Source organism: Stenella coeruleoalba (assembly GCF_951394435.1).
Source record: "Stenella coeruleoalba genome assembly, chromosome: 11".
Lineage (NCBI taxonomy): Eukaryota > Metazoa > Chordata > Mammalia > Artiodactyla > Delphinidae > Stenella > Stenella coeruleoalba.
The window spans coordinates 64,341,106-64,355,912 of NC_137157.1; the positions used below are offsets into that span (position 1 = coordinate 64,341,106).

General features: G+C 41.2%; 1 protein-coding gene across 4 annotated transcripts in view; it reads left to right on the forward strand.

Moving 5' to 3' along the window:
* Positions 1 to 14,293, forward strand: part of SENP1 (SUMO specific peptidase 1) — a 62,924-nt gene extending 48,631 nt beyond the window's left edge. For all 4 annotated transcript variants that reach the window (XM_079936777.1, XM_079936778.1, XM_079936780.1 and 1 more), the window contains 5 exons: positions 7,024 to 7,227; positions 8,098 to 8,177; positions 9,101 to 9,185; positions 9,709 to 9,804; positions 10,757 to 14,293. In XM_079936777.1, the coding sequence (XP_079792903.1) occupies positions 7,024 to 7,227; positions 8,098 to 8,177; positions 9,101 to 9,185; positions 9,709 to 9,804; positions 10,757 to 10,819 (528 nt within the window). In that variant the 3' untranslated portion in view covers positions 10,820 to 14,293. The remainder of the gene's footprint in view (positions 1 to 7,023; positions 7,228 to 8,097; positions 8,178 to 9,100; positions 9,186 to 9,708; positions 9,805 to 10,756) is intronic.
* Positions 14,294 to 14,807: the final 514 nt, after the last annotated feature.

Below are 14,807 nucleotides of genomic sequence, written 5' to 3' on the forward strand. Positions count from 1 at the left end.
CCACAGCTTACTGGGGTGGTGTGTTGAGGGGAGAGAGCTGGTAAAGCCTGGCAGTGCCTGGCAGTCTTGTGAGTGGAGGAGACAGAGTTCAGGGAGGCCAAAGTGGCTAAGGTTTGTGAGATAAATACTGGAGGGGAAGTTGCTGAACAAAGAGAAAAAAGCTCCAGAGATGTGCAGTGGGCCCCTCTCAAATCTTTGGCTGAGTACTGATCTGTACATATATGGGGAGAAACTACCAGAGCCTGGAGAAAGAACCACCAGGAAGAAGGAATGAGAACAAGCCTGAGAGCTAACACAGGTGCCAAGAATAGTTCATGTCCCAACCATCTAGAGTAGAAAAGTTGTGGGGCATTGAATAGAGTCCTCAAAAGGGTATTGCTTCAAGAGTGGGGCCAAAGTGACCCTAGAATAAAGGCCGCCTGAACCCAAGGTAACAAGCTTAAATACAAGTCTTGAAAGCTTGAAACTGATCCAACTAACTTAACTATATCACAGAACAAAGCCCAACAATATTTAAAGGAACACAGCAAATTCTGGTAACAACAAAACCCAACAACATGAAATTCACAATGTCTAGCATCCAATTAAAATTTCTCAGGCATGCAAATAGAAGAAAAATATAACAAAGGGAAAAAACAGTCACTATAGAAATACCCAGAAAAGACAAAAATGATAGGATTAGCCAAGAAAGATATTAAAACAGATACCATGAACATATTCACATGTTCAGGAAAGTAGAGGAAAATGGACATTATGAGGAGAAAAATGGAAAATATAAAAGACCCAAATTGAACTTTTAGAGATGAAAAATACAGTATCTGAAATGAAAAATACATGAGATGAGATTAACATATTAGACACTGTGGAAGGAACAGTTAGTGAACTTGAAAATAGAGCAATAGGAACCATTTCAAATGAAATAGAAAAAAGGCTGAGAAAAGATGACTAGAGCTTAGTGAGCTCTGGGGCAGTGTCAAGCCTAAGCATGTAATTGAAGTCCCAGAAGGGAAGGTGGGGTATAAGTGGTATCAGAAAAAAATGTTTAAAGGAATAACGGTGGAAGATTTTCCAAATCTGGAAATATACTGACAGATCCAAGAAATTCAGCATACCTCAAGTAGAAGAAACACCATAGTGAAATGTATAATAATCAAATTGCTAAAGACCACTGATAAAGAGAAAACTAATGAAAGCAACCAGAGGAAAAGAGACATATCATGTACAGAGGAACAAAGATCTGTCAGAAACCGTGTAGGCCAGAGGACAATATAGCTACATCTTTAAAGTTCTGAAGGAGGAAAAAAAAAAAGCTTGGCAACCTAAATTCTATACCAGCAAATATATCTTTCAAAAAATAAGGCTATTCTTTTTTAGGCAGACAAATGCTGAAAGAATTCATCACCAGCAGACTTCTACCATAAGAAATGTTAAAAGATATTTGTCAGGCAGAAGAAAAATATGAGGTAAAAGTTTCAATCTACACAAGGAGTGAAGAGCAGTGGAAATGCTCTCAGTTTTTAATATCTCTGAAAGACAATTGACAAGTCAAAAGTAGAACAACATACTGTGGGGTTTATAACATGTTGAAGTAAAGTATATGACAATCATAACACAAAGGAGGGGAAAAAATGGAAGTACATACTTGTTTAAGGTTCCTATACAATACATGAAGTGGTATAATGTTATACGAAGGTAGACTACAATAAGTTAAAGACATATAAATCCTAGAGCAACCAGTTAAAAACAAAAACAAAAAGAGATATCGTTATAAGCCAGTAATGGAGATAAAATGGAATTAAAAGATACAATCCAAAGGAAGGCAGGGAAAGAGGAAGGATACAAAGAACAGATGGGACAAATAGTAAAAGAAGAACATGATGGTGGATTTAAAACCAGCCATCTCAGTAATCACATTAAATGTAAATGACCTAACCCAGCACACCCAGTAGAAATATAATGTGAGCCATCTATGTAATTTTAAGTTTTCTAGTAGTCACATTAAAAAAAAAGTAAAAAGAAACAGGTAAAACTAATTTTATAATACATTTTATTTAACCCAATATATCCAAAATATGTTATTTTGGCATGTAAGAAATCTGAAAATATTGTTAATGAGTATTTTACCTTCTATTTAAAATGTGTGTATTTTACACTTACAACACAACTTGCATTAGTCATATTTCAAGTGCTCAAGAGTCACATTTGGCTAGTAGCTACCGTATTGGACAGTATAAACATCCTGTTAAAAGGCAGAGATTGTCAGATTAGGTTAAAAAATCTGTCTACAGGAAACCTGTTTTAAATATGAAGACACATATAGGTTAAAAGTAAAAGGATGGAAAAAATATACCGTGCCAACACTAAACAAAGGAAAGATGAAGTAACTATATTAATATCACACCAAGTAGATTTCAGAGCAAGTCATATTACCAGTGATAGACTTTTCATAATGGTAAACGGGTAAGTTCATCAAGAGGATTAACAACCTAGATACGTACACACCTAACAGAACTTCAAAATAGATGAAGTAAAAACTGAGAAAATTGGAAGGGGAAATAGACAAATTTATAATTACTGTTGAAGATTTCAATACCTCTCTCTCAATAATTAACTGTTTCCAAGGAGAAGTTAAATCTAAGTGATGCTTGGTAAGAGAGGAAACATCTTGCCAAACATTAAGCCCAACTAGACAAACCTAGCACAGGGAGTAGGTTTTCCTTAGGAAATAAAAACTGCATAAGAAGGGAAAAAAATCAGACAAAATGAGATAAATTAGTTAAGTGAATATGATGGGGTCTACGATATGGTATGCACTCTAACATGTGGAATAAAATGACCAGAATGGAAGTTATAGTGTTTCTAACATGACTCATGGGAAGATTCCACGTCATTATAGTTTACCTCTTTAAAGTGTTTCTTAGTAGAACTAGTCCTATTGATAAACCAGGGATTTATGTGAGGTCACAGGGAGAATAATTACAGTTGTCATGACTCCATAAAAATAGATGTTGCCTGCCTCTCTTTCTCTAAAACCTTGGCAGTAATTCTAATAATTTATTACTTGAATTTGCATGTGAGAAAAATCCTGGACACAGTGAGGGATGCAGTAACATAGAGCTTACCTGAAGTCTGCCTTCTTGGTTTCTATAATATTATTAGATTAGATCTTTTTAGGAGTGAGTGACCTTCTGACTCATTATATTCAGGGGTTGTTGCTTGGTTAGTCTTTCGGGTTTTCTGGTTGACAAGGATAAGCCTAATTTAAAAATCAGAATGAGGGAGACTTCCCCAGTGGCGCAGTGGCTAAGAATCTGCCTGCCAATGCAGGGGACACGGGTTCGAGCCCTGGTCCAGGAAGATCCCACATGCCCCAGAGCAACTAAGCCCGTGTGCCACAACTACTGAGCCTGAGCTCTAGGGCCTGCGTGCCACAACTACTGAGCCCGCGTGCTGCAACAACTGAAGCCCGCGCGCCTAGAGCCTGTGCTCCACAACAAGAGAAGCCACCGCAAGTAGCCCACGCACCACAAGGAAGAGTAGCCCCCACTCGCCACAACTAGAGAAAGCCTGTGCACAGCAACGAAAACCCAACACAGCCAAAAATAAATACAATTAAATCTTTAAAAAAAAAAAATTCAGAATGAGTATGTAGAGGGGAAAATCTGGAGGGGTAAAATAGGAAAACAGCTTTTTTCCCCCCTGAAAGTTATCTGGGTCTCTGCTTAGGAACACTGTCATGCTCAGGACTTTTAGAACACTTATTTCCTAAGTCAATTATAAGGGTTCAAAGAGTGAAATTGGAAAGGGTTAAAGTCAGGATTGTATTGTGAAATGTTTTACTTCTATATGCATGAAAAAACAATAGTTTGGCTGGTTTACTGCATGAGAAGGAGGATACAAATAACAGTCATTTATGTCATTGTGGTAGCATACAGGAAAAGGATTGAGTCCCTAGTTTGAAAACATGGTAGGCTTTTCTTTTAAAGAGAAGCTTTTTTCAGCTTCAACCTGGCAGCTCTTCAAATAAAATCACAAAGGAATAAGACACTATAAACAACCATTCCACCCCCAGACAGGGCTGCATAGACAAGTAGGCACTCATGGCCAAAGCTGCGAAGGCAGCAGGAAGGGCAACTCTTCAGGCACCAGGAGCTGCAGCAAGCAGAGGCAAGTGTGGGCCCCCAAAAGAGGGACAAGTGCAAGACAAACAGTAGGCACAGGGCTGACTTATTACTCCTAGCCCCCTATTCCAAAGGGAATTGAAGATCTTCTGAAGCTAAGAGAGTCCTGAGTGCAGAAAGGCTCTCACCATGGAAGGGGAGGGACCCTTGTCTTCACAAAATACAAGCAAACGCTCTGACCATCACTGCTCCTCTTTCATCTGAAGCACTGTGATCCCTTCTCTCATTTCTTTTTCCTTTATCTTCAGCCCTCTGTGAGATGACGTGTAGGATTCTTTTTGTTCTCCTAACTCCTAGCTTGTTTTTTTGGTATGATTGTGTCTTGGCTGAACTATGGCAATTTTCCTCATTTGTATAGAGTAAGAGCTGAAAAACTGAGGAGAAAAACTCGGATCTAAATTCTGCCTCAGATGTCAGATTACATGTCCTCAGTTAATGGGAGGGAACATTGAAGCCACTAAACTCCCTCCTACTGAGATACAGTAGAAATGAAAAAGAACCCAGACCACTCCATAGAGCTAATTAATGAGCTGACTTTGGAGGAAGCCATTTCCCTCTCAGTGGAGAAACCTTGGTTGGAGGCAGAACTGAAGCAGTGGAAGAGGGATTCTTAGTGTGGTGTCCTGATCACTAGGTCTCTGTTCCTGTTCAGCTGGCTTGGTCTTTAGCTTTATAAGTCCACTCTCTCAAAATAACAAAATGAAATAAGAAGCCAAAGAGCTCAGTCTGTGTAGGTCCAGCTAAACTTAATTGGTTTCTGGCACTCTTTCCTCCTGAAAAATAGGATAGTCATGTGTAGCGTGACACTCATTTATGTCATCCTTTTCACTTCAGGGTAACGATCCCAAAGGTGGTATACCCCTCTGATGGGCACCTGGGGGAGATATATCTCCGTGGCTTTCATGTGCTTGGCTATCCTTATCTCTCTCTGATTTCTTCTGCTTCCGTCCTAAGTCCTTGTTGCCTGTTGTAATACATAACTTGTCTGCCCCCTTGGAGGGTTTGGCTTACAGTGACTGACAGGTTGTCTGCCTGTTCACTTCACCCCCTGGATTGAAGGGTTTATTTAGCCTCATAGCATGGCTAATATTGTGGGATAGAATGCCAGAGGAATCAGTCCCTTCCTGCTGATTTTCTCTCACCAGAGGACGTAGATTATAGCTGTGAAATCTGTGCTTGCTGAGCAGATCCTCCTGCATTCCTGGCTGCCTTCACAAGCCGAGAAGCATCCTTTAGCACCATTATCTTCGGGGGCAGGGTTAGATTAAAAACGTGGATTGGAGAAATCTGTGATCCTAATTGTGTAATTCATTGTCATTATTGTAAATAACTGAGCTCCAGTTACCTGTTGGGCATCACTCAGCAGAGAATTAACCACAACCTGAGTCCTCTGGGCCTGTTGTTCTGTCTTCAGAGATGCAGGAAGAACAGTGTCTTTCTTCAGTCCTGGCTCTCCCTCCCACCACCCTCAGAGCTCTGCTTCATGGTGAATGTGGTTTCCCTGCAACTGCTTAGGCATCCTCATCTATAGGCCCTTTCTCTGGTCTAGACCATGCTCCGGTGTGTTCCTGGCAGTGTTCCCTGCTGCCTCCCCAGCATGTAGTTGCCTACTATTGGGCAGTAGCTCACTGCTCTGGCATTCTAGTGTGTAAATATTTGTCAAAGGACGGTGGTGTTTTCCCTTTCCCCAAAAAGCATTCTGAAAAATGTGCCTGTTTTCTTAGTCATATTTCCAAGCTTTGGATCAGTTAGCCCATTCATTCCTTGCAGTTGACAGACACTGGCCTGACCTCAGCTGGCCACATAAAGTAAGTGTGCAGTAACTTCCGGCACAGTAACTTTCAAGCTTTGGTACCAAGGAGTCCTGGACTTAAAGGAACCATGGACGACATAGTCATTGTTAGAGAACACATAGTTTCATTAACATATCTCCTTTATCAAGCATTTTAATTTCTTTCACTTGTACTTGATATTGAAGGCATAAATGAAATCAACAAAAATGAGGCAGCTAACCATGTAGGTTCTGGGGGAGAACTTTACTCTTCATGTTTGTCATTCTACTTTCAGGTCTCATGTAATGTAGGTTATACTGTATCCATGTCTGCCTCTATAAAGGTGACATTGCTGAGCTACTACCAGTTTAGAGATGTTTTTCCAGTATAGTTGATGGTTTATTCTGTCACTCAATTCTACTTGAGACCAAAACAGTTTGCTTCTGCTAGGTGGCTTGTTAGGCTGAAAATGCAATCCTTAGTCATGGAGCAGAATTTTCTATCTTTGTGCAGAATCAGGAGACCTACATAGAAGGATTGAACTACTGATCTTAGCTTTATTAACACTAGACTCTGAGCTCAGGATTTATTTAAATTACTCGCACAGTCCCGATAGATTAAAGGAACTGCTAGTGTGTACCTCATTTAACTGCTTGTACTCCTTCCTTTCGTTTTCTCTGAGTCTCACTTTGTACCACCCCTTCCTCCTCATTTTCCAGTTTTTTTAACCTGATCTTCAGTCTTCTACAAGTCCGACCAACATCTTCCCATATGTATCCGGACCCATATATATACACGTGTGTGTGTGTGTGTGTGTGTGTGTGTGTATACACTCACACACACACATCAGCTTTTTCTGTTTTCACTGTTTCTAACCACCTCAACACCTTCCTCCCTTCTAGTCAGAATTTGATACAGGGACATGAGGCTGTTGGGTGTTGAAGTCATAATTGAATTGATTAGGAAACTAACCTATGCTGTGCAATATAGCAACTGTGTTTCCTTCTTACAACACAACTATTTTGAAAGGCTGGAGTATCTAGTTTAATACATATACTTTCTTCCCACAGATCATCAATTTCTACATGAATATGCTAATGGAGCGAAGTAAAGAGAAGGGATTGCCAAGCGTGCATGCATTTAATACCTTTTTTTTCACTAAGTTAAAAACGGCTGGTTATCAAGCAGTGAAACGTTGGACCAAGAAAGTGGATGTCTTTTCTGTTGACATTCTTTTGGTGCCCATTCACCTGGGAGTGCACTGGTGTCTTGCTGTGAGTGCCTCTTTTATTGCTGATAAAATTTAAAAGAAATCTATGTAATTATAGAATACACAGAGAGTAGTGAATATTAGTTCTACATTTTCACTAGATGACTGACAGAAAAAGTAGCATTTAGTTGTCTAAAAATTGGATAGATCAGTGAACTCCCTGTCAAGAGTGGGAGATACTTAGTCTTGGAAGAAAGCTGTGGAGTTTTCCTTTTCTGGAAATATTTAAAAAGGGAGTTATAAGTCAAAGCAGGCTAAAGGCAAGGCATGGGGAGTAAAAGTGACTTCTTACTGATGCTGCCAACTCAGATTCTATGACTGTTATTTTCTGCCTAATCATGACTTGTCTTGCATACTTGGTAATTTAATATTTTTTATGACTCTGAGAACATGGATACATGAGCTTAATATATTAATAAAAGTATAAAAAGTATTTCACAGTCTGTTTTGAGTTACCTTTGAAAAGCATAAGCCAAAAGGAAATTCTCCAAGTAAAGAAACAAAACCTAGACTCTTTTACCATCTTTCAGAAAATGTATGGACATTATCTCACTCAACTTTCGTTCTCTGAAGAGCATGTTTTGTCTTCACTGTTACCCACAGTGCAGATGGAGAACCTGAATACTAGAAAAAGGTTTCAGGGCAATTACTGGAGCCGCCAGTCAATTAGCCCCCATCGCAGTTCTGAGTAAATAATCCCCCTGTTCTTCTCTCCTCTGCAGATTAAGCATGGTATAACGCTAAGCATCCATCAGACTTGTCATGATATCATAGGAAATCTGGCAGGAGGTTCCAAACTCCAGGGAAGGAAAAAGCTGAGAAACCAGTTTTCTTCACTTCATAAACACAGATTTTTTTTTTTTTTAATTCCCAGGTTGTAGACTTTAGAAAGAAGAATATTACCTATTACGACTCCATGGGTGGGATAAACAATGAAGCCTGCAGGATCCTCTTGTAAGTAGGGAGTTGAGGACAAAGAGTTTGATGTTGGGTATATGTTATGTTTTTCCAGCTATTGAACTCAGTTCTCTGATCCCTTCAATGTAGTGATTAATAAAGGAAATCTTTATCTTGAATAAGAATGGGTATTTTCCATCTAAGTAAGTAAAGTTTAATAATAATATAATACCAAAAATACACCCTAATGGGGATAATTACTGTCCCAGTGCTCTAAATATAGAGTGGATATATACATATAGATATAGAAACTACTTAGAAATCATCTACTCCAACCTCCTAAATTTTCAGATGAAGAAACCAAGACCCACAGAGGTGACTTACATTTGCTCAGGTCCTACTAGTTAGTGGCTCAACTGGGAACCAGAATGCAAATCTCTTTATATCCCATCTGTTTCTCTTTCCAAAATGTCTATTCCTCACTGTACCATTTTGGCAGCCAGGAGGGGGCTGGGTTCCAGAATGGTGAGCAGTTCACACTTAAGAAGAGTGCTGTATATGAGGTATGCACTCAACAAATTGTTGATTTGGATTGAATTTTCACACAGGAGAATCAAGACTATAAATAAATAAGTACCTCAGTATTGCTGGAGAAACATTTTTCTTCCATTAGATTGAGTTCTGTAGGCCCATATAAACCAAGGAGAAGAATCAGAACTTGTTCCTCAGGACGGACAGTAGGTAGAAAGAGCCTGGGTATCAAAGGCAGATGTCATGCTTCTCTTGGGTTGACAGGGCAGGCCTGAATTGTGGGACCTCCAAAGGAAGCTTAGCAGTCCAAAGATTCCCTGCCCAGTAGTACATACTGTTTCCTTAGACGCGCAGAAGAAAACTTCCTAAGGATTGTCAACCCCATTCTTGCAGTGGCAGCTGTCATCACTGCTCCCCAAGCTCATCTCATTCTCTCCCAATACCTTTAGGCAATACCTGAAGCAAGAAAGCATTGACAAGAAAAGGAAAGAGTTTGACACCAATGGCTGGCAACTCTTCAGCAAGAAAAGCCAGGTACATTTCTCCTTGATGAGATGGAAATCCTGAGACTAGGGTATTAGAAAGAAAAGGATTTTACTGCTTGGTCCCCAGAGACCTTCTGTGTTAGTGTCTAGCCTCACCTCAGCTTGGTCGTTTGGTTCCTTGGGGAAGGTAGAGTAAGCTATCTGTGGGAAACTAGTATTGTGTTTCTTATGAAGAACTAGGTTTTATAAATGCCCAGCTATTTTGCTAAACTTTCATCTGTGGGAAATGTTTGCAGATTGTTTGGCCCTTGTGGGAGGGGCCAGCTTTTACACCCTTGGGTGTCATGGAAATCTAAGATAGTCTCCTGTGTGATTAATATGAAATACACAGGCTGGACTGAGATGCTGAATTTTTTTCTCTGAGCCTCTGTTGTTCTGAGTGGGGGACCAGGGTCATCTCTTCAAAATTCAGGGAAACCTGTAAAATTTATATCCTTTGGCTCTTATTTATAATCTAAGAAAGAAGGAAGCTTGGAAAGATGTCACTTTTTTTATTGTTTTTGGCCTTTCAGGAAATTCCACAGCAGATGAATGGAAGCGACTGTGGCATGTTTGCCTGCAAATATGCTGACTGCATTACCAAAGACAGACCAATCAACTTCACACAGGTGAGCCAAGCCTTCAGGAGGGAGCTCTATGACCACCCCATCTCCAGGCTGCCAGATAGATGTTTTTCCCTCCACTTGCTCCACTTAGGGGCTCTGCTTCAGCTTGTGGCTCATAACATGGGTGGTTACTGCCTGTGCCGCCTCACAAGAAAAAGGGTAGTGATAGGCCACATCCTGGGTTACCATATATCACATATTGTGATGTATGGGCAGAGCCTTCTTCTCCGCCCATCTCTCCCACCTACCTCAAATCCTGTGAGAAGCAGAGAACTGGGACCAGAGCAAGTTTCCTATAGTTTCCCTTTATTTGGGTAGCAGTTAAGTTTTGGAACAGGCCACACCTTGATCTAGTATAATTTGTTATGCTGCCCTCTTCCGCTGCCCCTCACTTGATGCAGCTGGTCAGTCTTCTTATAGTTTGTGATTGTTTATTTCTGTCCATGTGGTCCTTCGGAGACCAAGGTGGATTGAGACTAGAGATTAGGGGTTATTCTGTGTCCTTCACTTAACTCTTTACTTCTGTTTAAATCAATGACTTTACAAGATTTTTCCACCATAGCCCTTGGGTGGAGCTCACTCTTGCAGTTCCTATAACATCTCCTGTAAAAAGTGAGTTTTTGGTTTTCAAGCTCGGATCTCATATCCTCTTAAAAGTTTAACATAGAGGACTCGATAGACACCGTTCTCAAAATTCTTGGAGACATTTGGGTGTACCCTGGGGACTCCTGGCAATGCCCAACAAAACTTCTAAAGTTACAACAATGGAAAATAGCAATAAAGATAGTAATAGAAAAAAGCAATAGAAAGAAAAAAATCACATGTGATAAAGAAGGAGCCATTTGAAAGATCAGAAATTCAGCTGAGATTATTTTAGTTGAAAACCTCAAGACGGAAAGGAGTGTTAGGTCTGCATACAAGAAATGAAAATAAGGGTGTCTCTGTGTCCCTACAGCAACACATGCCCTACTTCCGGAAGCGGATGGTCTGGGAAATCCTCCATCGAAAGCTCTTGTGAAGACTGTCTCAATTAGCAGACGTGGACTTGTGGGAGACCAGCTCTTTGTTGTCTACGGCCAGAGACCTTGGAAACAGCTGCTCCCAACCCTCTGTTCTTGTAAAGTCCTTGATCCTGGACCAGGCCCTGGAGAGATGCACTCACAAGCACATCTGCCTTTCCTTTTGTATCTCAGATACTATTTTTGCAAAGAAACTTTGGTGCTGTGAAAGGGGTGAGGGACATCCCTAAGCTGAAGAGAGAGACTGCTTTTCACTTCTTCAGTTCTGCCATCTTATTTTCAAAGGGCTCCAGCCTCACTCAGTCTCTAATTAGGGGCCTGAGAGAAGCTTGGAAAGACTCTTGATTTCATGTAAACTCTTGTTGTTAGGCCTTACTAAGAGGTAGGAAAGGACGTGGGCAAAAAGGTAGGGATGAAAACCACCAGCATATACACGCACACATACATAAACACAGGATTTTCAAGATATGTCACTGGGAAAGTGACTGTAAACTGGACTTTGGGGCACCTGCGTAATTCCCTCCTCCAGGACTTTTCCTATTTATATGCCCCTTTGTAAAATCCGTCTGCTTCTGTACAAGGCTGTTTTATCATCTGTAGCTTCTTCCTCTCCTGAGGCACAACACGTGAGCCCTGGATGGACCCCGAAGTCCCAGGCAGTCCTTTCCTTAAAAGCAGAGGCTTGCATGTGCTCACAACACATGATATGGGGAAGACCCACCCAGGGAGCGGTTTAGTGGAGCGACAAGGCACCACTTTTACTGCTACCTACTTCTGACCAAGAAGAAGGACCTCAGTCTTTAGCATAAAATTCCAGCATTGGATGAATGCAGGTCTAGTTTGGTCTGTGGCTAGCTAGTTTAAATATGTTTCTAACCACAGAGAATTTAATATATATATATATTTCACAGGGATATGTTTTTGTTTTTTTTTTTTGAAGGCTGAATGTGTTCACCATTTTAGCCTGTAGGTTTATTACCATTTTCCAAATTTAGCTCCAGCACGCACAGATCCCAGCCCCTATGTGTAGGGTGTTTGTGGACTTCCTAACAGAATATTTTGATTCCTGGATGGATTTGGCTTAGGGGTAGAGGTTACAGAGGGAGGCGAGATTTTCAACTGGAAAACGGGTGGAATTTGTACTGATCAACCTGAGAATGAAAAACTGCTATTCCTTTTGTTCTATGTGGCATCTCCCCACCCTCTGAGCGCTCCTCAGGCTAGATAGTGAAATGATCCAATGCCAGTGTCATTTTGTACTTAAGTTCCAAAATAGGAACATTTTATACTTTTTTCTGTATTGTAATAGGTAGTTTTGTACGAAATCTTTTCTTCTCTTCCCATGTACCTCATCCTTTCCAACATTGTGCTTTCTCCCTGGGCTTATTTGAAAATTTTACTCTGTTTTATATCAAGCTTGTTTAGTACATTTTTCTATGTGTTACCACAGGTTACAATTTGAAAAGAAAACTATTTTTTTTAAATATTCCATTGTTAACTGAATGTTACTGTTTTCCACTCCAGCAACTAGATGTCCTACGTACGTTTTTCATACTGCCTGCCTTTAGGGGGAAGACCACCTTTTGTTTGTTTGTTTTCTTTTTTTTTCTTCTTTCTTTCTTGCCTGTTTTGTTTTGTTTTGTTTTGTTTTGTTTTGGGTTTTTTTGGTGTTTTCTATAGGAAATAAATAGCTTTCTATATATGAGTTCCTGGGACTTTCACATTCTCGTTTAGAGAGCTATGGCATGCAGGCTCATTGTGGGACTCCTGAACATTGATTCTTGGTACTTAATGTATTTAAGTGACAACTTGAAAGGTGACAATATGGTATAGATTTTGGACCATGAATCAAAAAGACCTGAGTTTTTCAGGCACTCTTGCTATTGTCTGGGGGACTCAAAACAAGATACTTCTGTGTATTTATTGTTTGTCCATTTAGATAACATCTGTCTTACCTTCCTCACAGACTTTTTGTACAGACCAAAGCAACAAATATTTATTGCCATGTACAGCAGAAAATGAAACATGCAACAAAAGCACTTTGAAAAATATACAAGGAATTGTTAAGCCTGTCTGAATTTGGCCCCACTTTCTGACCAGTGCAGTTTTGTACCAGGTGAAGTTAGTGATCCTGAGATGCCCTGCATGAGTGGGCCAGGCTGAGACACAGGTTGTGGTCCAGGGTGGGAACCAAGTAGACTTAACACAGTGGGGGCCATTCTTTCCAGAGAGCTGCCCAAGAAGAGCAGGACTAGCATCTGGAAACTTTCTTCTTCATTTAAGGGCAGACCTTGATGACGGGGGAAAACTAGGACGTTCCTGTATTCCATGGCCAAGGGCATGTTACCAATGTCTTGTTTAACCTGCTTTAAACTAAAGCCTATTGCTTTCCTTTTCTCTGATCTTCCCCTCTCCTCTGTGTCCAGTGCTCATAATTACCTGCCTCCCCTAAAAAAAGGAACACTTGATGGGTGATAAGCTCTAGATGCCAGATATGAAGCCTTCAGCAGAAACCAGTCTGAACAATCACTCCTGGACCCTGTACAGAGAAAATCAGACCATTCCTGCCCATTTGAGGATACATGGTGCGAGGCACAGAGGCTAGTTCCATCCCATTTGTCACCTGGGACCCACCGTTGCTCCCGGCAGCCCTGTTTAGGGTTGAATGTAAGCGCTTTTCCCTCATCTGGCCTGGAGACTGTGTAAACTGACTCCTCTGTATATGAGGTGCTACATATTTCTCTGTGGTATCAACTTCTCTCTTATTTTGCCCTTGTAATTGTGCTAGCCTCTTCTACCCACTGCCCCTAGCAAGATTAGCCCCAAAGTTTTAGTGTTCTGGGATAGAAACAGGTTGCCTGGGAAAGCACTGCCAGCAGCCATATTCCATAGTCTGTCCATCGCCACCTGGTTCTACGTGGCCCATAAAAGGCTCTAGTGGGTAGAGAGAGAGGGTTCACTTCAGAGCCCCAATGTTTTTAACGTTTCAGCTTCTGGTCCTTCTCCTGTGCCATCCCTCCAGCTCTCAAATATGTCTTAACCCAGAGTAAGAGAGACAACTGACACTCGGCACTTGTCTTCTCCTTTGCTCCACCTGGATGGGCCAGGGGGGTTGAGGTAGGGTGGAATATGATGCTTTCATCCTGGGAGCTCACATACTCAAGAGAGTCAGAAAAGGACGTGAAATGCTATCAGGCCCTGTTGTTGACTCAGACTACATGCTGAGCTCCTGGCAAAGTGGCCATATTTCCCTACCCAGGAGCAATCTGTCCACAGCTTCAAATTCATCCTAAAATTTGGGAAGGGACAAGTAAGGCTCAACCCAACAGCTTTCCTAATAGCGCAGGCCTTATTTCACCTGTGCTGAATCCTAGTATCTGTCTTTTAAGAGCCCATAATTCCTATTCCCAGCTTTGGGGGTGGGGAGTGACGTAACGTAAGGGTAAATGGGGTTATGCTGGTCACCACTAAGAGAAGAGTACTTAGACATGCATCCCCTGTGGGAGAGAAATGGGAAACTAGGAGACTTTTAGCTACAAGATAAACCTCGAGGAAACCTTAGTGCAGGCTGCCTCTCTGGCCTGTCAGGGAGAGGGTGGGGAGAATTCCAGTTGGGAGTGGTTGAACCAGATGTCCAGGGTCTGGTCAAAGTCTGAGATTCTGAAATGTTATTGAGGGTCATAATGCTGCTTGGAATAGAAATTGGGCAAGGTAGAGATTCAAAGTCAAGTTTAAGGCCAGTGTTAACACTGGCTTGATCTTAGAGTTAAGGCGCAGGTCAGTCTTTCCTAATGGAACAGATCATAGCTGCTGACATTTCTCCATTCTGAACTGAGGAGTAACCATCAACTGCTTGACTTCTGGAGATTGTCCTTCCTTCCTTCGCAGAACTTTAGTGCTGGGAAAGGAAAGTTGTCGCGGAGAGGCACACAAGGAGCCCAGAGTCTTCAACCTGCTGGGCACCCCTCATCCAATTTACTCTTACTG